At 43.1% G+C, this 23,163-nt stretch overlaps 1 protein-coding gene across 1 annotated transcript in view; it reads left to right on the forward strand.

Annotated features, from left to right (window-relative positions):
• The window catches only part of UTP20 (UTP20 small subunit processome component), a 63,765-nt gene that overhangs the window by 37,781 nt on the left and 2,821 nt on the right, over positions 1–23,163 (forward strand). Inside the window, exons 31-58 of the mRNA XM_039703996.1 lie at positions 312–456; positions 897–984; positions 2,056–2,199; positions 2,808–2,858; positions 2,953–3,105; positions 3,628–3,783; positions 4,161–4,301; positions 5,105–5,242; positions 6,470–6,609; positions 7,095–7,174; positions 7,981–8,270; positions 8,726–8,865; positions 9,326–9,482; positions 10,277–10,375; positions 10,973–11,140; positions 11,823–11,989; positions 12,885–13,026; positions 13,321–13,437; positions 14,223–14,393; positions 14,898–15,026; positions 15,496–15,606; positions 16,863–16,942; positions 17,700–17,769; positions 18,781–18,963; positions 19,780–19,911; positions 21,133–21,265; positions 22,331–22,530; positions 22,879–22,950. Coding sequence (XP_039559930.1) covers positions 312–456; positions 897–984; positions 2,056–2,199; positions 2,808–2,858; positions 2,953–3,105; positions 3,628–3,783; positions 4,161–4,301; positions 5,105–5,242; positions 6,470–6,609; positions 7,095–7,174; positions 7,981–8,270; positions 8,726–8,865; positions 9,326–9,482; positions 10,277–10,375; positions 10,973–11,140; positions 11,823–11,989; positions 12,885–13,026; positions 13,321–13,437; positions 14,223–14,393; positions 14,898–15,026; positions 15,496–15,606; positions 16,863–16,942; positions 17,700–17,769; positions 18,781–18,963; positions 19,780–19,911; positions 21,133–21,265; positions 22,331–22,530; positions 22,879–22,950 — 3,797 coding nt within the window. The remainder of the gene's footprint in view (positions 1–311; positions 457–896; positions 985–2,055; positions 2,200–2,807; positions 2,859–2,952; positions 3,106–3,627; positions 3,784–4,160; positions 4,302–5,104; positions 5,243–6,469; positions 6,610–7,094; positions 7,175–7,980; positions 8,271–8,725; positions 8,866–9,325; positions 9,483–10,276; positions 10,376–10,972; positions 11,141–11,822; positions 11,990–12,884; positions 13,027–13,320; positions 13,438–14,222; positions 14,394–14,897; positions 15,027–15,495; positions 15,607–16,862; positions 16,943–17,699; positions 17,770–18,780; positions 18,964–19,779; positions 19,912–21,132; positions 21,266–22,330; positions 22,531–22,878; positions 22,951–23,163) is intronic.

The following is a 23,163-nucleotide window of genomic DNA, read 5'->3' on the forward strand; positions in this document are numbered from 1 at the left end:
TTGCTACTGTTGAGGAATGTCCTTGGTACCTTCTGATAAGCCTACACCTAGGAGGACGGTTACTGAAATCTGTGAGGAGAGTGGTGTGTGCTTTCTTTGATCCCATCTCAGACATGTTAGACTTGGTCTCAGCAAGTGCTGGTTCTTCTTCCCAGCCACCAGCTGCCCTGCATGCTGGTAGCTCCCATTTACTTACTCTTCCACTAATGAACCTTCCTTTATCCTGATTTCTCCTTTCTTTAGGGTTGGATCTCCCTTCTGTTTCTTGCCCAGAGTCTCTTGGGTGTTGCTAACTGTTGTATCTCTTACAGAGCCCCTCAGCCTAGGCTGCCGGTTGGTCCTGCCTCATGTTCCTGCCATACTTCAGTACTTCAGCAAAACAATGTTAAATGTGGAGAAGGTGAAAAAGAAGAAGTACAGAGCTCAAGTCAGCAAAGAGCTGAGTATACTTTCCAAGTAAGTGATCTTAGAGCTTGAAACAGTTAAAAAGCTGGAAGGAGGGAGGAAGAAAGAGGCTTATTGTAATAGTTTCCAAATTAAAAACCACTGTGTCTCAATGTTTTAAAATTTACAACAGTTGTAAATACCTGGATCTGTCATTGACCTTGAAAGTTGCTGATTACTGAGGTGATAAGTTTTCAGAAGTTGATGGTAGCTCTTTTTGTTGCTGGTATTCAAACCTAATGTCTCTTGAGGTTAGAAAAAGGTGCAGAAATGCCTGCAGTCATGTGGAACTGAGTGCTTAGGCTGGGACTGTGATTTTGGTAGGTACGCTCTGTTAGCCTGGATAGGCTGACAAAGCCTTGTGATATGACACTAGTGCTGACAGAATTCTTTGCTCTGTACTGGTGATTGAAATGATATAAAAGAGTAAATTACCTTGTCCAATTTTGCAGGATCAGCAAATTCATACAAGAAAAGAGCCAGAATTCAGTGCTTGTGAGCCTTCTCCTCCCTTTCCTTTATCAGACTAACATGGAGCAGGTAGGTAAAAATTAATTCCCGCCCCCTACTAAACATATGTTTTTCTTTTAATCAGGTATATTTGTTTGTTTAAAAGTCATATTGATTACATGCCATTTCTCATTATTAGCCTGCAATCAAGTCTTCACGTGTTTGTAGTCTGTTCAGAAGGCAGTACCACTGTGTGTTTATGTGCACTACTCACCCAGAGGTGCCAGTGCCCAGACTGATTCTGTTCCTCTTGTCATGGGGAAGGTCTGCAGAAGTTAAAGTGCAGTCTTTACTTTGTCACTTAGTCAATCCACCAAATTGCTTACAGTATTTGAAGTAATTGCTCTTCTTCACTGTGGATTTTTTGCACCCCAAAGCCACAGCATCTGGACAGCAATGTGAATACCTGTGGTTGTCTATGTGGTGCACTGGGCAGTGCTGCAGTAGTCTGCTGCTTTATGAAAGGCAAAGGCAAACCATATGCAGTACTAATTTGGGGTTTTAAATCAGTGAATCATTAGGGCACCACATGTGATTGCTGTTAAGGGAGATCATACAAAAGCTTTACTGTGCAGTCACCAGGCACTGGAACACATTGCCCAGGGAGTCTGTGGAGTCCCCCTCACTGGAGATACTCAAGAACTGTCTGGATGCAATCCTGTGCCATGTGCTCTGGGATGACCTTGCTTGAGCAGGGAGATTGGACCAAATTGACCCCCTCCCCATGGTCCTTTCCAGCCTGACCTATTCTGTGAAGTATATGGTACTGTGAATGTTCATCTCACATATTCAAGAAAGACTGCTTTTTAAAGCTCTATTAGTTCTCTTGACCTATGAGTCATGAGGAAGGACACATAAAATAAGTCTTTATCGTGCTGACAGTCATCTCTTAACACTGTATTGTTTCTAATTGAGAGGCTGCAAGTACTTCTGAGAGATTTGATGATTGCATTGTGTGCTTCTAATTCTTTGTTCTCATTCAGTATCTCTGATCTGAGTGAAGTACAGCAATGTGCACTTCGTGTCTTGAAATATATCCCAAGGAAATGAAATAATCTTGTGAGGTCTCAGTACTTATTGAGAGTTATGTGTCTCTTTCAGGCCACACAAATTGACATTCTGGAGACTGTGCAGAACTTGCTGAGGCATTGCTCAAATCCTACAAGCTTTCTCAAACCACTGGCGAAGCTTTTTTCTGTCATCCAGAACAAACTGTCTCGAAATAAGTTGTGCTTGGTATTTCAGGTATCGCATTTCAACATCTTTCTATGCTTTTTTAAAATTTGTTCTAACAGATCAAGAACAAAATAATAGGAGTATTTATCTTTGTGCATGACTTTAAAATCCATTTTACTCTACTTCTTGTGTGAAATGAAAATAACAGAATTCTATGTGATAGAAATTAAGGAGCTGCACAAAGATGTGTGAAAGTTTTGGCTTAACAGCCTGGTTGATTTGAGCCAGGGATCTTTAGTGTAAGAGAAGCCTAGCAAAGCACTTAAACTGCAACAAATCCTGCATGTTGATGAAATAAGAACGGATTTCAGTATCCTGAAGACAATTTTATTTGTATTATTCTCTCACAGTTTATAGTAGAATGTTCTGTATTACTTTGAAGTGACTTACATAAATTCTTAGCAGTAAAACACAGGAAATGTACAGTGTAGATATTTGGAAACTTAGGACTTGAAACACATATCCTCCAACTTACATAAGAAAGGCTCTTATGGAGGTTCTAATGGGAGAAAGACTAATGCTGCTGCTTTATTTATTTTTTGTCTCAAGTGGTAAAGTCTTGAGTTATCCAAATTTTTAACAACTATAAAAGTTAACTGGGTTTTTATGTTTTTTAGACTTTATCTGACTTGGACACTAAGTTGAAGTATATTACTGACGTTGTTAAGGTACGCACAGTTTTTCTCTCTGCTCCCTTTTCCCCCAATATGGTATGATCACGTTTCTATCATTTTTCATTAATGACTTGTTGCTCTGTCTTAGCTGAATGCCTTTGATCAGCGACATCTGGATGATATCGACTTCGATGTGCGTCTGTCAGCCTTTCAGTCAATCACAGCCCACATCAAGGAAATGCAGACAGTGGATACTGACTTCCTCATCCCTGTTATGCACAACTGCTTCTATACCATCCAGGTTGGCTAAATGTTCCTTCTCTTGCTGTATGCACCACATGTCCCTGATTAATCTAACTTTCAACTTACTTCCGTTGGCTGTTTCTTGGCACCACGTAACATTGAGAAAGTATCTTTAGGTATTCTTACAAACACATTTTTGAAGTTTTATCTGTTTACCTTTTCATCTGTGTATCCCAAAAGGCAAATACAATGTGGCACAACTTTCTGTCAATGAGCACTGCAACTGTGTGGTCATTTTGTACTGGATAGAAGGCACACTACAGGCTTGAAAGGCTGCTTTTTGGTTTGTTGCAGCATGTTCTGGTTTTGTGGGCCTGCTGGTAAATCTAAAAGGTTTTTTCCTAATGGGTAGGGTGGGCATTCATTTGGGACTAGAACTTCTATAGGAAAGCTCTCAAGAGTTTCTGAGGCTCTGTGGGACTCATTATGTTGTGTCCAGTGCTACTGTTCTGTCCCAGATTTTGGGTAGAGAAAGGTGTCATAGCCAGACTCATGCGGTGCCATTTCTTGATCCACTCAGCTCGGGGATATGGCTCTCAGTGACAACGCAAGCCTTTGCTTGACCAGTTTCATCCACCGACTGGCAGAGATCAGCCACACAGAAGAGGAGTACAGGGAGCTAATCCAGCACACTCTCCTGGAGTCTGTGAGAAGGGGTCTGAGGAGTAAGACTGAGGTAAGGCAGTGGTATCTGATCACACATTGCCAGCCATCTTCAGGGTAATGGGATATTTTTGGGTGAGTTCTTGAAGTCCCCTACTGGAACAAGAAGTGCAGGTACCCACAATAAACTTACTCTTCATTTGAAACCTTATAATTCTAAAATATTATAGAAATTAACTGTGTTTCTCTGCTGTTGTTCAGCTTTTCTTAGTTGTGACTCATTCTTTGGGGGGGAGGCTTTAATTTATATGCAGACCATAATAGGCATTTGTTGTTACCAAGAATTAGGACGTTTGACTGAAACACGTGTAAATGACAGCACTGCTGTTCTCAGGAGCGTGTAGCAGCCTCTCCAAGGGATACTTAACATTCACCGCTTGCTATTTTTAGAGCATCCAGCAGGACTACACATCACTGCTTTCCTGCCTCATTCAGACGTTCCCAACAAATCCTGAATTCCAGGATTTGGTCCAGCTGACCAACCGCCATGATCCTGATATGGACTTCTTTGAGAACATGAAACACATGCAGGTAAAAGACAGCAGGCATTTCTTAGTGCCTGTCTTCCCCTGCCAAGCAAAAGCATCTTGCCACATCTGAGGGGATGTTTTGCAAAGCATCTCTGTGTTGTCTGCAGAGAAATTGAACCTATGTCATTAGATACTGTTACAAAAAAGAGGGATGTAGAATCATCAGGGGTGATTGAGAATCAAAGTCATGCTTCTATCTAGAAATGTCTTGGGTTTATGATAGCCCACAGTCAGCAGTATCGTGAAGATATCCTCTGACATAGGCATGGAATGGGTCTCTGTTTTTTCTGGCCTGTTCCCTGCTGCTGTCAGTCTGGAGGCTCTGCAGCCCCTTCCCATTCCCAAACCTTTGCAATATAGCTGTTACATAAAGCCTGGTCTCTTGGTTTTTCTTGCAGTATGAAAATACATTTCTTCTGCTTTCAGAGATGCAATCTGAGAGAGTATTAGCTGTATCTGTAGTTATATGCAAAGTTGTAAGTTCTTAACTTGTAATATTCTCTGGTCTTTGCATTTCATTGCAGCAACTATTTGCAGTTGCTTCCCTTGTCTAACACCTTAAGATAGCACAGTCTTATGATTGTGAATCCACAATGCCATTGACTTGGAATATCTGTTGAGGCAAAAGGCTAGTTAAAGCCTAGAGATTTAAGGAAGAAGACATGTCTTGGAAATGACTGTAATCTGTTTATGCCATTACCTAGAACTGGGACATTTTCAGAACTGCACAATGTAGGTGCTCTCTCATGCTAGCTGTGACTCAAGCATCACCTCATTCACTCTCTCCCATGTGACATGTCTCAGATCCACAGGAGAGCACGAGCTCTGAGGAAACTGGCAAAGCAGCTCACTGAAGAAAAACTTGTGCTGTCTTCTAAATCCCTCCAGAACTACATCATGCCTTACGCTACAACTGCAATTTTCAGTGAAAAAATGCTTAAGGTAGGCTCTTTTAATTGAATGCATCTACTTGAATATTTTTGCCTTTCATTTGCCTTGAAAACCTAACCACTTTAGACAGCTGATGCATTTGTGAGGTGGGGTCTCCATTGTAGACAAGTGCTGTGCTGGTTTTAGTGGCAGGAAAAGGGTTTGGAAAGTGCAGAGGCAGTCTAGGCCTAGTCCTATATCTGCTAAACTTGTCCTGCTTCTAAAAGGTTGATCTCTTAACTGCTTGGGTTAGAGGTTTTTGTTTTGTTTTAACTTTTACTTGGGGTTTTACTTGTCTTTATTTTTTTATCGGCTTCTTATTTTCTTCCCTCTGACTCCAAACTTCTGTCTTCCTGTTTAGTTGTGAGATTAGTTACTCTTTGACAGTAGACTGTGGGAATATAGTCTGTGTTTAGTAACAGAGGTGAGAATAAATACAGTTTTCTCTGGATTTAGAGGGAAACTGCAGGAATTGGCTGAAAACATCTAAAATCAATAGCAGCTTTGTAATTAAAATTTGAAGGGTGACATTTTGTTAAGTCACTTTCAGTGAAATTACTTGTAGTGCCAGTGTGGATAGACTTTCCACCTCTGGCTTTTAAAAGACAGGTTTCACACTCCTGTAGTTCCCTGCACATTACCAGGAGAACAGCAGACCCACTTCTATCAAGCAAAGTAAATGTCTGATTTGCTTACTGCCATAAATATTCTTCTGAAGCTGAAACAATTAGAGCTCAGGCACAGGACCCAGCCCCTGCAGCAGTGCAGTCTGTGCCCCTCAGTAGAATGACTGAGGAGCTCTTTGACTGAGGTGGTCTTTACTGACATCTTTGAGGGGAGTAAAATACATTGATTGAAACTTTGGTGAAGAAATAGACACATTTTATTTCACGTCTGAAATGGGTTTGTAGTTGACCAGCAATGTGCCGTGTGTTTGTGGTTGGATGCCTTGACACTGGTTCTTGTTCTTAGCGCAAGTGAGCCATAGGTTTAAGTATGTGAGAAGAGTTAAATGTGTGCAAAGTAATTTGAAGGAAGTGGGTCTGGAGATCTGCTTGATGGACTGAGATTTACTTTTTTTCTAACTTGATGCTGAGGAGGAGATCTGAAAATACTGAATCCCAAGCATCCCCACTAGACAAACGTTACTTCTGTCTCTTGTTGCTGTGGGTAAAGGATGCTTTAGACAAACAAGCATTGTGAATGTTAACAGCAGCTGAATTTCTCTCTTTTGAGCAGCATGAAAATATGGTAACAGCCTCAGTTGAAGTTGTTGGAGCTGTCTGCCGACATCTTTCATGGTCAGCGTATTTGTACCACTTAAAGCATTTCATCCATGTCTTGCAAACAGGACAGATCGGTACGAAGCTGGGAGTCAGGTGAGTACCATGAGCAGTGCTGCTCTGGGTTTCTCCAAAGGACTGCTTAGGCACAATTCAGTGTTTTTAGGAGCATCTTATGAGCTTTAGCCTCTTCTCTGAGGTGAGGGATTGCTGGCTTGAGGTGGACTTAGGCAGGTGAAGGTGGTCATGGCTTGCTGCCTGCAACTGTGAAGTTTTAACAGGTCGTTACTTTCTCACACCATGTCTCACTGAATGCAGGCAGCAGTTCTGTCAGGCTGTCCCTGCTCCTGGGACATCTCATTGCTCCAGTACCACTCTCTGTGAGGTTTCACAGTGAGCTAGGTCACAGAATGCATGTAGCTGAGAAATAACCAGTTTTTATTTTCTGGATAAATCTCCTTATGATGCAGTGTCACTAAATATGATGTTTTCCAAAGAGTGCTTGTAAGATTTTCTGTTGTATATGCATCCACTTCTTTTTGTGGAGAGGGCTGATCTTTCTTCATGTTTTTCTTCTGCAGCTTGTTAGAGACAGTGCTGGAAGCCTTTCACTTTGACCATAAAACACTTGAAAAGCAGCTTTTGACCATTGAGAACCAAGGTGAGCTTTTTGTGTCTGCTTGTAAAAACACTACCTCAGACTGCTCAAATGCAGCTAATCAAAGTTGTGTGGTTTACTCCTGACATCCAGTCTTTTTAATATGGGCATACTGGAAGGTAGTGTTGACTTGTCTCCTCAGGAGCAGTGCACATTTTCCTCCTGTGTGTTGACAAAGCCAGAAGAGGTGTGAGGAATCATGTCCGCATTACCACTCCATCCCAGGCTTCTGTAAACCAAAATAGCTTAGAACCTGTGTGGTTCTCAAGGTCTGTACCCAGCCATGTGGCTGCTGACACACCTGAGTTTTTTATCTTTGATGTTGGCTGCTCTCGTGGTTATCTGCAGCCAAGATGTCCTCACCTTCCTTCCTTTGCCATTTCACGGCATGAAGTTGTGTTTTCAGCTTCTTCACTATTGTGGTTACCTTTGTTGGGACCTTTGGGTGAAGGAGGAGGATGTCTCACAGCTGTGCTTGTCAGTACCTATTGCCATGTGAAATTCTCAGTTTTAAGTGAATGGCAGTTCTCTACAGTACAAGCACATTGACCTTTGCTCAGCTGACTTTGGGGTTCAGACAGAGTAATGTGGTCTTTGCTTTAAATCTTGCCTTGAGGGGTGATTATCAGAAACCAGCAAGCCAGACCTCCTTTAACCAGTAGAAAAAGCCTACTGCTTATTGGTGGTTTGCTGCCACTGATGTTAGATAGGAGCTTTATGTAGAACCAGGCTGTCACAGGAGTCTCAATTAAGGGCTCAAATTTTGTGTTCTCCTGTATTTACCTGTACTTTTGGCAATTACTTGATAGAAGCTGCTGCCATGGACCTTGAGCCAGTGGTGGAGGCTGAAGAAGCCATGGAGCTGGAGCAGAGTGAAGGAGAAGAGGAGGAAGTTGAAGAAAAGAATGGGAAGAATCTCTCTGAGAAGCCAGTAGAACCTGAGCAAGCAGCTGAGCCATCTGAAAATGCTGAACAAGTGCCCAAACCTGTTTCATTCTTACCCCGAAATAAAGAGGAGCTTCAGTGTCTGATCAAGCACATTCAAGAAACAGTTACAGTCAACATCTTGCCTAAATTGCACAGGTGTATTGTTGCAAAGGTGAGGAGTTGATGTTTGAAAGGTCTTTTGTAGGCCTTTTGTAGCTGCTACTTTAAGGATTGGGATATCACTTCAAAGCTAGTGAAAAAGCAACACATTAAAAAAAATGGACACCACTGGAGAGAGACCATCTGAAAGCACAAAAAAAGCTTTATGCCCTTTGCTGAGTCATGGAGGTTGCTGACAGACCTTCTGGTCAGTTCTTAAGTGGTGTCTTAACTTCCCTGTTGAGAACTGTCTCAAGCTACACAAGTGAAATAATTCCTTTTGAAGAGTTCTCAGCCACTTGCTTGCACACAGGGATTTATCTCACCTGTCCATTGGCTGTCTGGGTTTTTCTTGCAGTTATCAGAGGATAGCAGCCTGCCATATTGACCTCTTCTAGGGTTTGTTGAGAAAAAGCAGGATTTGTTTCTGTATATTAAAAGTGCATTATGTCTTGCTCTCTTTAAAAGGTTAAAAGAGACGAGGAGCACAAGCTTGTGAAATCCAATGTTGTGAATGATGATGAGGTAGTTCGTGTTCCATTAGCTTTTGCAATGGTCAGAATGATGCAGTGTCTTCCCCAGGAGGTGATGGAAGCTAATCTACCAAGGTAAATCCCAGTGGGGCTCCTTACATCCCAGTGGGGCTGTTCATTGTTCTGGGAAGGAATGCAGGCACCGTTCTCAAGCTGTGGTTACATATATGGGTAAAGTCAAGAGGGACATCCTAGCAGACCTTAAATACTTTTTTCTGGAAATTCCTGTTCCTAGTGACATGCACCTCTGCACCTCAGCATTTGATTTCTGTAAATCCTGACCTAAGAGCAGAGCTGTGAATCAAGGTGCAGAGGCAAGGCTGGTTGTGCTGGGGAAAGAACAATGTGCAGAAAGAAAGGACAATCAGTAAAATGTCCTGAAGGACAGTAGGTGTGTGTATGCCTATAAACCTCTCTGAGGCTGGCTGTGGGTATAGCTGTGGTTGTGAAACAGTCCTGAAAATCAGCCTCCTTGGCAGTGTAATTAGTTCTGCTCTGCTTGGAGATGAACAAAGCTGTATGTCTTTGTTTCCAGCATCCTGCTGAAAGTGTGCACATTCCTGAGAAACAGATTTCAGGAAATACGGGACATTGCCCGCAACACCCTCATTAAAATCATGGAAGTGTTGGGAGTGCACTACCTTCTGTATATCTTAAAGGAGATGCGGTCTGCACTCATCCATGGCTACCAGGTAATGCTGAGATTCTTCCTCTTCTGCTCTCTCTAGGCTTTTTTTCTAATGTATTGGGAGGAGAATCCAAAGGGAAGTTGCTATTGAAATAGTTTTGCACTGGTAGAATAGCTTGGTATAATGCAAGTAAATACTGTTGCTATAATGCCTACATCAGTCTTTGTTATGCCATGCCAAGTGTCAAATAAGGGTCTGTATCCTCAAAGAACTGTGAGTCTGAGCAGTCTTCCTAGTGAAGAGTTGAGGTATGAAGGGGAAGGATGAGTTTCTGGTTCCAGTAAGATTAGAGGAAATCTTTCAATAGTGTCATGAGGGCTAGGCAGTATCTGAGGGGAGTTGCCACGGAGACTGCACAGACAGTGTGTGGTGATGCTAGCTGAAGTCTTGCTTCGTAGATCCGGAGCCAAGGCTCTGACTATTAATTCATCTTTCCTCTTTCCATGGTTTGGGTTAAGAATAATTTTTTGTGTGAATTACCACAGTGGAGTAGCGCAAGCTCCTAGCTGCTGTAATAGTGAGCGCACCAATTAGAGCAGCCTAAATATATCAGTAAGAGCCCTGGGGAGAGAGGAGATTCCAGCCCTCTTGCTCATATATGCTGGGATAGGGATCCTTTTTCTCTTGCTACACCATGGATTCTCATCCTCCCAGTGGTTTGTTTTTCCTATAATGAAAGCTCAAGTGCAGTGTGCAGCTGGAGACTTGTGATGTCTCTGGTATGGGAGTGTCCCCATGCAGTATGATTAAAGAGGTCGGTACAGACGTTTGGAATGATTTGTTCTCTTTTTCTCTAGCTCCATGTGCTGACTTTCACGGTGAACCTGTTACTGAAAGGCCTTACTACCAGGCTCAGTGCTGGTGATTTGGACCCCTGCTTAGATATCCTGATTGAGGTAAAAGTTACTCAAGACTGGAAGAAAAAGCATCATGAAGTGCTTGGGAGATACTCTTGGAGGGGAATGTTTTGTGTAGGTTGTCTCTGACTTGGTGGCAAACCAGGCTGTTGTGTGTGTACTGCCAAGGAAGGAGGCACCAGTAGGCCCCTTGTAGATGGGAATCAAGAGAAGTCAAGTATCTCTGGGGCTGTATCCTGAGCCCTGCATCCTGAGATGTGATGGATTCAAGGTTAAAACACCTGCCTGTGTTTTCCTGTACTCTAAATGGCTGAGCAAGTCAGCAGACATATATTCAGTGCAGTCCACAGAGCCCAGGAACTCAGCTGGTGACACAGATGGGGTATATTGGGATGTATTGACCTGATGCAGTCCCATTCCTTGTATCACAGCAGCACAGAGGGGTGTGAGAGCAGTGCTCTCAGCTGGTGTGCTTGAACTCAGATGTTCTGTGTTGACAAAGGAAAGATAGACATGATTTGTAGAAAACCTGGAGAATTGTTTTTTCTGTGAATGGGGAAAAGTAGTGTTGTTCTGTTGCTGCTGGAAGAACCTGCTTTCTTTCTCTCATTCATTTCTCTTGCCTGTTTTCCAAAGATTTTCAACCAAGAGTTATTTGGGAATATAGCTGAAGAAAAAGAAGTAAAGGGAATTGTCTCCAAGATCATGGAAGCACGCAAAAACAAGAGTTACGATTCCTATGAAATTCTTGGGAAATTCATAGGAAGGGGCCAAGTGACAAAACTTATTCTGCCACTGAAGGAGGTAAGAAAAGTCAGCCATGGTCTCTCTTGCTAACTGTGGGCACTCTCAATTCTGTAAGGTGATTCTAGAACCTCTGGGTGCCTACTTTGAAATCACCTATGGAATCTTGCCTTGGCTTCCCATTTTCCTTTGGAAAAGCAGAGAGACTTTACTGTTGATGTCCAGAGCAGGGAGTGGCATTCTGGGAAGCTTTTAATTGCTGCTAAAGTGGAAACATCCCACGTTGAGTTCTCCATGCACTCTCCCTCTGCCCACTCTTCTTTATTTTGGAGCTTATAAGTTGCAAGGAACAAGGCTGCTCTGTGGTTTAATCTCTTGTGCATGAAGGAAATGTCAACAAAATGTATCCAGGGTCTATCCATGTGCAATAATTGCCTTTTCAAAGATGCAGATTTTTTTTAGCAGAGTTCAAGCTCACACAGGAATTCCCTGGTTTGCTCATTAGTTCTTGTGTCCTGGTGGCTATAGCTGAACTGGCTGGAGGCTGGCAAGAGGCTGGAGAGGAAGGGAGGGATGTTGGTGCAGAGCTGAGGCAACGGGATGCTATTCACCTAAAGAGCTGGAGACTGTGACAGTATGATGAGAGAGAAATTGCTCTAGTTTTTCCCATTATTCTGAATACAGATAACATATAATTGCCATCAGGCTGTCCTCCTAAATTCTTATGGTTTTACCTTTGCAGACTCTGGAGAGCACTACAAGCTTGAAGATAGTCCGGAAGGTGCATGAGGCACTGCGTCACATCATGGCAGGGCTCATCTTCAACTCAGACATGAATGCAGAATCCCTCCTCCTCCTCAGTCATGGTCTCATCAGTGAAAATTTGCCTCTGCTCACTGAGAAGGCCAAGTGAGTTCCAGGGTGTTGTTCAGATGGTCTGGTATTGGTTTGCTTGCAGAAATGGCAGTTCCCAAATCCAACGCTGATCAAATGCATGAGTGTCATTGCTTTCATTCCCCTTTTGTTTTCAGTGTAACTGAATCATTTGGGCAGTTACAGGGCAAAGAGAAAGCTTAGTAATGGGAGTTAGCATTTGTGGTACTCACGGGAGTCTGCTCTTGCAAGTGCTCTGGACCTTCAGCTAGGCTTTTTCACTGTCTGATGAGTTAACAACTTGCATTAGGATATTAGGATGGAGGGACAAGGGACAGTGTTTAGAAGCAGGCTGCAAGTATTTCCATGGGGCTAGGAGCAAGGAAAAATGTGGGCTTTCATTTTATTGCTTTGCTGCTGGAGCAGAAGATGAGAAGAACCATCAGATTTTCTCTCCATCTTATGGTGTCACTGCTCAGAGCTGAGTTTGGGTGTCCTGTATTTGGCGTTACACAGACTGACTTTCTCTAGAGTGGGACAGCTGTTTGCAGACTTCTTGGAGCAGTGTTTGTAAGCCATCAGTAATTGACATGAAGATCAGTAAAGAAGTGCAGTGGGTAGTGGCAGGACATTTATTTGCTTGATGAAACTTCTGAAGTTGGTCTGTCCACTAAGAAAAGAAGTGAGGATATTATACAAATGATTGTGTGTTTGTTATCACTGGAATTGTGGCATTGTTCTCAAATCTGAGTCACATCTGTCATGCTTTCAAATTGGTTTTATTTCATTGTGGTCCATCTGTGACCTGCTTTTGCTTGCTGTGTGGGAAGCAGCTGAGCACAGTTCAACTCTTTACTCCCAACAGCAAGAGTGTTGTGGAGAAGGCTCATATCTGAATATTTTCTTTTGTCATACATACACTGCTTTTCAGGAAAAAAGTTGCCCCTCCTCCAGATCCTCGTCTGCAACCAGAGAGCTGCCTGCTGCTCCAGCCCACTCCCACAAGAGGAGGGCAGAAAGCACGTGTCAGCAGCAGGACTAACACATATATCCTGGTTGATTCAGGACTTCGGGTAAGATCTCCTTAGATAAAAAACTTTTCATTCAACATTTTGTTAAGAGTGTGCAAAGGAAAGTATTCTGGATGTATTTTTTTAATAGCACAGCCATTAGCCTTAACTTCACTTTGTATATTGTAACGCCAGTGGTGTTTTTAGAGATTTTTTTTTTAATTGCTCAGCCTGTTGGAATATTTAGGTGGGATATGGCATAAGTTCTACTATAACCTGAAACACTTGTGGGACCTTACTTGACTCTTTTGTGTTCTGGCTGATTTTGAGATTAATGTCCTGATTTTTCGATGACAGCTACTGCACATGAGCCTGAAGAGATCCAAAGTAAATTCTTCTGAGGAACATGCATTGGAAATGTTAGACCCTTTTGTTCATCTGCTTATAGACTGCTTGAAATCTATGGATATCAAGGTACAGTTCTGAGCTGAAGTCTCTGTGTTCTGTCTGCTGTACTAAGAGTCCTGCCCACAAATGTCATCTTGCAGCTGACTTGCAAGAGAAGAAAAAGCCACCAGTTTTTCAAACCTGCTTTAATAGGTCTGCAGATCAAATTGTTTGAGGACATGTAATCCCAAGGGAGGCTTGTGGCTGATGGAGGACTGAATGCTCTGCTCCATGTTACAGGTTTAACTGTGGGGAGGTTCACCTGGAGAATGTTCATACAAGGAATTTACAGACTATCTATGAGGATGTTCATGAGATCCTGTAGCTACTGGGAGCAGTGTTGTCACAACTGTCATTTCTTCTAATCCAACTCCAAAGTATTCATTCCTAGCATTTTTGGCAGCCACTTTTTGGGACAGCTTTTGGTTGAGTGAGCCTAGAGAATCTGTTAAACTTTGATTTTCCCTAGAGTGGAAGGCATTCCTCATACCCTGTCAGATACTTGGAGTGGGGCTTTCCATGTCTTGAAGGCAGCTCTGCTTCAGAAGGCGTTCTTGCCATCTACTGAAACAATGCTGTGTTAATATCTTTATCTGGTAAAATCAAAGTTATAGAATATTTGAGTCACAGATAATGCTTTCAGAACTGACAAACCCTTGTATTACCCATGAATGGTTTGAAAGAGGGTTGGGTTTGTTAGCTAACTGCCTTTTACCACAGTTGTAGGTAGCCTGACCATGTCTATAAAACAGTGAGAAGAGTTCTCTCAGTGTCACTGTACCCACGTGCTGTCCTTTGGCTCTTTCTTCCAGGTGATAACTGGTGCTCTGCAGTGCTTGGTATGGATTTTAAAGTTCCCTTTGCCTTCTGTCAGTACAAATATGGAGTCACTGATAAAGCAGCTTTTCCTCTTGCTGAAAGAGTTTGCCAAGACAGGAATAGCCAAAGGCCAGAATTTCCACCTGGTTGTGAGCTGTTTCAAAGTAAGTCAGACCCAGCTCTGCTCATTTCTGCTTTGGGATTAACTTTCTAGAACGAGACTCTTCCAGCTACAGATCCCTCCTGCAGCTGTCCCTGGAGAGGTGGTCTGGAGATCACAAGCTAGTGAGGAATATGTGGCCTTGCTGATTCTTTCACAAATACAGACCTAAAGACAGTTGCTCGCTAAAAATGTACAGCTTGTATCTGAGGAAATGTCTTTATGGAAACATGTTTGCCTTCTTTCTTCATTGTAGTAGTATCTTGTTCTGCCTGAGTAAATCCTGGTAGTTGAAGTGAGACATGGGAAGGAGGCAATTCACTTGTTTACTTCTGTCTCACAACTGCCATCTGAAAGCAAAATGTGATGAGAATAGTGTTGGCCACATGTTCGAGAGCAGCAGTTTGTCTTTTCAGGCTGAAGTTGTATAAATCAAGTCAGACTTTGGGGTGGACCTTTATTTTTTGGCATTGCATGTGTATTGACAATGTGCAATTTGATTTTGTAGTGTGTAACAATACTTGTGAAGAATGCAAAGAGTCAGATAACAAGCAAACAGCTCCAAGTGTTGCTCGGGTTTGCTGAAGAAGACATTTATGATTCATCGCGCCAAGCCACTGCCTTTGGTCTTCTCAAGGTATTTTAGTACAGCAGTTGTGGGTGTTCTGTCAACCACTGGAACAGCAATGATTCTGCTTCCTGGTGGAAGGCTGTACATTCTCACATCAGGAACAGGCTACAGATGCTGTTGAAGCTCTCTGAGAGGAAAAATCAACAAAGTTTTACTGTTTGACTTGTAGCCACTGTTTAAAATTGTTTGGGAGGCTGTTTTATACAGTGCATATGAGAATGTATTTGGATCCGAGTATGTTTTTGCTAAAGAATCAACATCTGATCATTATACCAGTATTGTGTTGCCCAAAAGAAACAGATATGGATGTGTAAGCCATCCTTTCTTTTTTTTCCCCTTTTGAGTTGCACTTTCTGTGTGTGAAAAAGTGAGTGTTGAGGTACCACCCAAGACCAGTGTTGTCTGGGTTGTAGTACTGCATCTCACACTGTATAAGCAAAACTATGTGACTCCAGCTGTGCTTTCACATTTTCAGGCTATTTTATCCAGGAAGCTGATTGTCCCTGAAATTGATGATGTGCTGCAGAAGGTTGCCCAGCTGGCTATCACGGGTCAGAGTGAGCCAGTGCGAGTCCAGTGCAGGCAGGTTGGTGGAATTAAATGTCTCTCACTTTATTTACAGCTGTCTAACAGGTCAGAGGGCTTAGTGTGGCCATCCTGCCTCTCACAGACATGTGCCTTGGCCCTGCTGAACCCTGAACTCCATTTCCCCTTCTTTGCTGATCTTTATTCCCCTTGTTATCTGGCTTCAGTTCTTGAGACTGGTGCATAGCAGAATCACAGACTCCTTGCCTATAGTGAGACTGTGGCGTGCCTTCATAGAACTGTAAAATTGTTTAGGTTGGAAAGTTCCTTTAAGGTCATAGAGTCTAACCCTTAACCCAGCACTGCCCCATCCACCACTAAGCCATGTCCCTGAGTATAACGCATCTATAGAACTATAGCACATCTATACTTCTTTTACATACCTCCAGCCTGTTTATTTAAAACACCACTTCCCAGGGCAGCCAGTTCTAGTGCTTGACCACTCTTTCAGTGCAGAATTTTTTCCTAATATCCAATCTATACTTCCCCTGGCAAAACTTGAAGCCATTTCCTCTTGTCCTGTCATTTGCCATGTGGGAGAGGAGACCAACCCCCACCTGGCTACAGCCTCCTTTCAAGCAGTTGTAGAGAGTGATGGTGTCTCCCATCTTCTCCAGGCCAAACAATCCCAGCTCCCTCAGCCACTCTTCATAAGACTCCAGACCCTTCTTGGCTTCACTGCTGCTCAGCACCTCAATGTCTTTCTTGCTGTGAGAAGCCCAAAACTGAACACAGTACTTGAGGTGCAGCCTTACCAGTGCTAAGTACAGGAGAGCTGCTTAGCAGCAGTGACATGGTCCCTCCTCTGGAGGCTTTTAAGCCTGTGTAACTAAGCTTTGCTCTTTTAAGCCCCAGGATAAGTGAATTTGCCACAAATCCATAATTGCTTTCCTCTACTTCCTCATTTTTTCCAAGGTAAAACCAACTGAAAGACAGAACTGGTTAGTTTGTCTCAAGCATTGGGATATAGGTGCAGTAGGATCACAAAATGTAGCTTTCATAGTTACAGAATGGATTTTGAAGGATGCAGGATCTCTTCACAGATGCTTGTGCAAATCACAGCAGTACTTTAAAAACTGATCCTATTCCAGGCACAGAGCTTGGCAGCAGTTGTTGACCCTTTGTGTAATAGGAATGGGATGAAAGGGATGATTCTCTTAAGCTTGCTGATCCATCACTAACGTTTCTTCATAACCTTTTTGCAAGCTTACCTGAGTGTTTATTTTAACTCCTCTCTATATTTTTTTTCCTTTCCAGATTTACTTGAAATACATTCTGGATTACCCCCTTGGTGACAAACTGAAACCCAATTTGGATTTCATGCTTGCACAGCTGGAGTGAGTTTATATTCCTGACATGTAGTCACTGTCCTGTGGGAACAGAACTTTGTTTTTGAATATGATTCTAGTATGCCAAAAAGCTCTTTGTAATGAGCAGAAGGCATGGATGAAGTCTTCAATTTCCTACTTATAAAACACTTCCCTTTTCCTAAGTCTGGCTGTTTGATGAAGCAAATCCTTTTTTCTTATCACTGTTGCACTGCTAATATAGTTCTTTATCTGTTAGTAAGCAAAAGTTCTGTTGTTTGCTTAGAGGTTTACCACCTCCACTGGTTGTGAATCATAAAGTCACCCAAGGACACAGGTGAAATGGAAAATCCAGGAGGAATAAGGAAAGGTGCATTTATAGGGGATTGCTGCCCCATGGCAGTGTCTCAAAGTGCAGTTGCATGCCCAGTTAAAACAACTGTATTGGTTCCACGGGAATGTTGTGCCTCCAACCTCCTCCTGAGCTTCACCCCTCCCTTGCTCAAGGTGACAGCAGTTTACCAGGTTCCCCAGCACAGTGTGGCTGTGCTGGCTCAGGTGGGCTGGAACCCTTCATGGCCTCTTGGTGTCCCTGTGCTCATTCTCTGACAGACAGAGCTCTGGGCCTGCTGCTTCTCTTGTCCACTGTGTCAGGCCAGGTGTGGTAGCTGTTGTGGAAGGAACCCTATCAGTGCATGTTTCTGGAATTGGTTGTTGTTGTAAATTGTTGGTAACTTCATAGGAGGATTAACTGATCCCTAACAGTTAATCCTTTGTTTCCTAACAGGTATGAGTATGAAACCGGGAGGGAATCTGCACTGGAGATGATTGCGTACCTCCTCGACATGTTCCCACAGGTAACGGGCACCCCCTGGTGTTCCAAGAATCAGGCAGTTATTGTAGTTTGCAGTAACAGCATTTTCCAAGCAGTTTATATTGGAAGCACTTGCTAGTTCCTGTTATCTCTTATCATGAGCAGAACATTCACTTATCTCCAAAGAACCTGGCTTTGCTCCAAAAGAGGAATGATATGCTGGAAAGTCTGCAGTACTTCTTTGCCTAATGTGCTCTGTTTGCAAGTAAAATAAAGCTGTGTCAGCTGGAGTTTGGATAAACTCAGTCGTGATTTATGGCAGGAAGAAACACAGCCAGTTTAGGAAACAGGGTAGGAATAGAAGTGAAGTCTAGAGTTTTCTCACTGTAAGGGTTTTTCAGTGTTCATGGGAGATTGTTGATGGAACTGGTGTGTTCTGTTTGGTTGGTCTGACTGGAGAGGAAGGGCTTCTCAGTAGGGTGGATCAGCATGAAAGCTAAAAAATAACTGCATCTATACAGGATCATATAGGCAAAATCCTAAGCTGCCTTGAAGCTCTGCAGCTGGAGCTTAACTGTGCATTCAGGCCACAGGGAGAAGTGCAATCAAGCAAGAATTTGGAAGGAAGAGAAATTCTGCACAGAAGCTGTGCTTCAGCACTGCCTGATGATTTAATATTTCAGATTGGTTCCTGGGAACTCTTTAAGGTGGCAAAGAGCTGCAGTCTCTGAGAGAAGGACATTTGGGTGATGCTGCAATGCTGAGGACTTAAGCCTGTTTCAGTGAGAGTTGGGCATGAAAATGCCCTTTAAGGTTTCACACTCACTTTGCTGACCCAGGGATATGGTAGCAAGTCAGTCAGAGCAGGGCTGGGGCTGCTGCTCACCCTCTATGCTCCAACAACAGGGTCATCCCATTTAGCAGTTCAGCTGCCTTGACATGAAGCCCACTCAGGGCTAACACTGCTCCTGAGTATAGTGCAGCAAATACCCCTCTTTTTAAATGCCAGAAGCTCCTTGGGTAGTTGTGGTTGATAATGCTTGTTTCTTTTTAGGATCTCCTGCACAAATACTGTGGGCTGTTTTTTCTCTCTCTTTGTATGATGATGATAAATGACGACTCAGCCAAATGCAAAAAGATGGCAGCTTTGACATGTAAATCTCTTCTCCGTAAGATCAGCAATGAAAAACAAGATGTGATGTTTTCGCTGGTCACTGAGTGGTTTCACAGCAAAAAGGTACTCTTTGGTCTTTTCACTGACCAGGTCTGAACTCTGTTGGAGGGCTGAGTAAGATTAAGGCAAGTGAGAGATTGCTAGTACCAGATCTGGTGGGTTGGTGGATTAGTTGTTCCTGATTAGAGAGCAAGAAATGGTATATCTTCATAAAGCTGCACAGATACAGGGACCTGCTGATGCTTTAGGTCAACCTGCAGACTCTTCCCAGTTGCATTTTGCAGCTTTCTAACAGTTCCACTTTTGGCTCAGTGTTGTCTTTGCTCAGGTTAGAGGTTGGAGCAAATTCCTTAAAGTTCTTCTGATCCCAGCATTTTGTGCTGACTTTATCTCAGAGATGCTTCATTCTGTTGCTGGCAACTGGAAGGCAGCAAACCTGGTCTTCAAGATCTGGTGTTTGGAGCTGGGTGCTTGGGTGATAAGCTGTCCTCTCGCTGAACCCAGGTTCTGTCTCTACACTAGTAGAGTTAGCATTCTTCAACACTTCAGAGTTTCTATCCTAGTATGTTCAGTTTGGGTTTGTAACTGTAAGCTGCCTGTTGCATTGTGAAGAGTTGCAAAGTAGCTCCCAGATTTCTGCAGTTGGGATTTCAGGAGTTCTGGCATTCAGTTCTAGGGTGCATTCCCAGGGATAACTTGTGCTGCCATGCACTTTTATACCTCGCTGGCAGCATCTTCTTTTGAATATATTCTGAAAACCAGCGTCTCTTAAGGTGCTGTTGCTACAGGCAGAAAGTAGGGGTTGCTACCAGCTCCTGCACTTGGGAGCTGCAGGATTTGATTATAAGAGTTAATTTTTTGTTACTTTTTGTGTGTCAGAGCTCACACAGGAGGTTGGCTGCCCAGGCATGCGGTTTGTTTGTTGAAGTGGAGGGAGTAATGTTTGAACGGCGGCTTGCAGCAGTCCTCACTTTGATTGAGAAAGAAATCAACCCAAGTAGATTTGAAAATGTAAGTAACTTTTCTCCATGCATGAAGCTCAAGGAAAGAGAATTAAGAAAATGGGAAAAGGGAGGAAGTGTAGGAGAGATTTAACAGTTGAACTTCCTGTTCAAGGCTGAGGAAAGACACAAAACACACACATCTGTTCTGAAGAAGACCTCACTGACCTAGAAGTTTTTTCTTGCCTGTAAGCCCAAATTTGATGTCATGTGTCACAGCACAAGGGGAAAAGAAACTTTGCAAAGCCACCTGGACTGAGCCTGCAACCATACAGTGTAACCAGCAAATATATTGCTCCTTGCAATTGGGAAATGTGTCTGCTAGTTTCAGAGATTTGTGTAAGCATTGCATGTCAGGAGTGCGTGGCCTGTGACTCTGCTTTGTCCAGTGTTATCTACAGCTTTAACTTTCGAAGGGGTTCCCTTCCTGTACTTTAAGACCACAGTTTTGTTGTATAGAAATCTTTCTAGTGCACTTGATTAACTCAGAATAAGAGGGGTTCCCTTCCTGTACACGGTTTTGTTGTATGGAAAATCTTTCTAGTGCACTTGATTAACTCAGAATAACAAGGCTGCCTCGGATTCTGCTTGGCATGTGATAATCCCAAAGGGCTCCCAGTCACTGTGCTTGGGGAGTGGCCATGAATGTTACTAATGTTCAGCATGCTTCCTTTGCACAAGAGAAAAGAGAATCTCAGGATCTGTAAATTGGCAAGAGATGAAAATAAAATACCTGCAGTGAGGAGAAATTTGATGTAATCACATCCAGTGCTGTGACATGTACTGACAACTGACATCAAGCCAGCTGGTGGTTGCAGGCAGGGTGAGGCCCACAGGCAGCACACAGTGTTGTCATAACAACTGGGGCTTCCCAGGTGATACAGGCAAATCTGCACTCAGCTGGGCTCTAATGATGAGAATTAAATCTGCACAAGTACATGCACAGACATAGTGTGTGTAATTGTTTGCATTTAGAAACCCAGCAGTTTGTTACAGTAATGTCTGTATGAAAAACAAGAAGAATGATTCTAATACAATCTCCTGCAGAGATTGTCTCAGGAGGAAATGCTTCAGTGGAGGTGCTTTTGGTTCTGTTTATATTGGGAATTGGGTACAAGTCAGTCTTCTGATTTTTTTTTGAATGGTTGATCTGAAATTTATCTAGCAAGGACTAATCAGGACTGTCCTCAGGTTCTCATAAGTATCTTTCTTGACTTGTTAATTTTATTAGATAACTGAAGAAGAAGAGGAGAAGGCTGCAGATAGGCTGCTATTCAGCTTTCTTGTGCTGGTAAAAAAGCTCATCACAGAGTGCAACTTGATTCAGTTAACCAAGAACAGTGATGTTGTGAGCAGGATCTGGGGTAAGTGTCATTCCAGAGTTATTAGAGCTGTGTTACAAGAAAGATTCTTTGTGTGCCTTGTGGTTTTTCACACGCTAATAGAAATGACTGAACTTTATTATACGAGGTTTCCATTCTGCAAAATGCTAACATGCAGCAGTTACTGGGCAATGAAAAAGAAGTTGCTAATGGAAAAGGTTACATGGTTGATGAAAACAACACACCCTCCATCTCAGATCCTGGGAAGTACTTTCTATTACCCCCAGAGAAAATGGTTGGAAACTATTGCATGTTTCGCCATCATTACAGTCTCTTGGATGAAGACATTGAGCTTTCCTGAGAAGATGAGATTTGCTTGATCATACATACCAGCCAGAAAATTATGACACATAGTAATACTGCTCTAAATACTGTGTCTGTCAGGATGTGAAGACCTGGAAGTTAACTTGATTCAAGAAATTTCCCTGTGTGTGAGATGATAAAATATGAGCCTGGTTTATTGGCATTTTATTGTCCTTATTTTAACTGCTTCATTTGCTGCAATCAGAATACCTGATGTGGCTGGTTAGTGACTGTGAAGAGTCCAGCCTGCCTGGTGCCTTTAGTGAGATGCAGATAACCTGGATTGTTATCTTGGATTTTGGTGATGGTCAGCTTGGACAGAGGTGAGACAGGAGAGCAGCTCCATTTCTTCTCTGAAGCACCCTCAGCCTCTCCAGGGGTTGGATTTGACCATCAGCAGCAGGGCCAGCTGACACAAGTCTCACAATATCCAGTCCCCCAGACATCATGGGCAGATGAGCTGTGGCACTGAGTCCCTGAGGGGACTGTAGTTGTTGCAGAAACATGACTTGCCTGACCACTGTGGGGGCATTTGGCTACCTGTAGGTTTTTGCTGCTCTTCACTCTGGCTGGATTGAGTTGCAAAAAAGTGTTTTATGTTCTGAGCAGATGAGCACAGTTCATTTCATTCACCTTTTTATTGCAGCATATGTTGCAATAAAAATAAATTGTTGGGAGTGGCCTCATTATATTTTGGCTCTCAGTGGACCATCTGCTTGCTGAAAGAGGTTTTCTTTTCCCCAGATCATGTCCAGTCTCACCTGTGGTATCCTCATAGCTGGGTCTGGCTGACAGCCACTGAGATCTTTGGCTTGTTGTTTGCATCTTATAAGCCAGAAGATCTTGTCAACAAATGGAAGGAAAGAAAGTCAGGGAAGAGAAAAAAGACACCAGCAGAGCTGTCTGCATCCATAGTCTTTTTGACTGCTGAACTGGACAAAAAGGTAATGATGTCTGTACTTCACTCTGCTCATGCCCATTCCCTGACTGGGACATAAAAATAGTACATAGTTTGGCATGTATGTTTCTTTTTTAGTCACTCGTCTGCTGTCTAATCCGCATCACTTAAAGTATTTGAGGAGGTGTCTCTGCTGCTGGGAGGGGACTTCTCTGGGGTCTTGTTCTCACCACCACAAAAATACCCTTCCAGATTGTAAGATGCAGGCAGAAGTTGTGTTGATCCTTTGGTCTCCCCTGGGAACTGCTTTTGGTGACTGCAAAATACTGCTTTGAGTCTCTGCTACCAGCTCCCTTCAATGGAGTCATTCCTTTCTCCTTTTTCATTTCCCCAGATGAAGGAACTTGCGTTTGCATTCTGCCATCAGCTGCAGTCCAAGTTCCTGGACACGTCTCTGAGTGAGCAGGTAAGGGCAGGAGCCTGGCTGGGCTGCAGGAGGGCACAGAGCAGACCCTGGCACGTGAGGGGTATTGTGTCCCAGGCGGTGGCTCAGGGCAGATACACAATTCAGGGCTAGCTGCTCTCTGCTCATGGCAAGTTCCTCTGTCAGATAAGTCTTGGCTCTTACATGCCCTGGTGCTTATAGAGGCAACCCACAGTGACTGACTCCTCTGTTTCT

Source organism: Passer montanus, unplaced genomic scaffold (assembly GCF_014805655.1).
Source record: "Passer montanus isolate IOZ18808 unplaced genomic scaffold, ASM1480565v1 scaffold17, whole genome shotgun sequence".
NCBI lineage: Eukaryota > Metazoa > Chordata > Aves > Passeriformes > Passeridae > Passer > Passer montanus.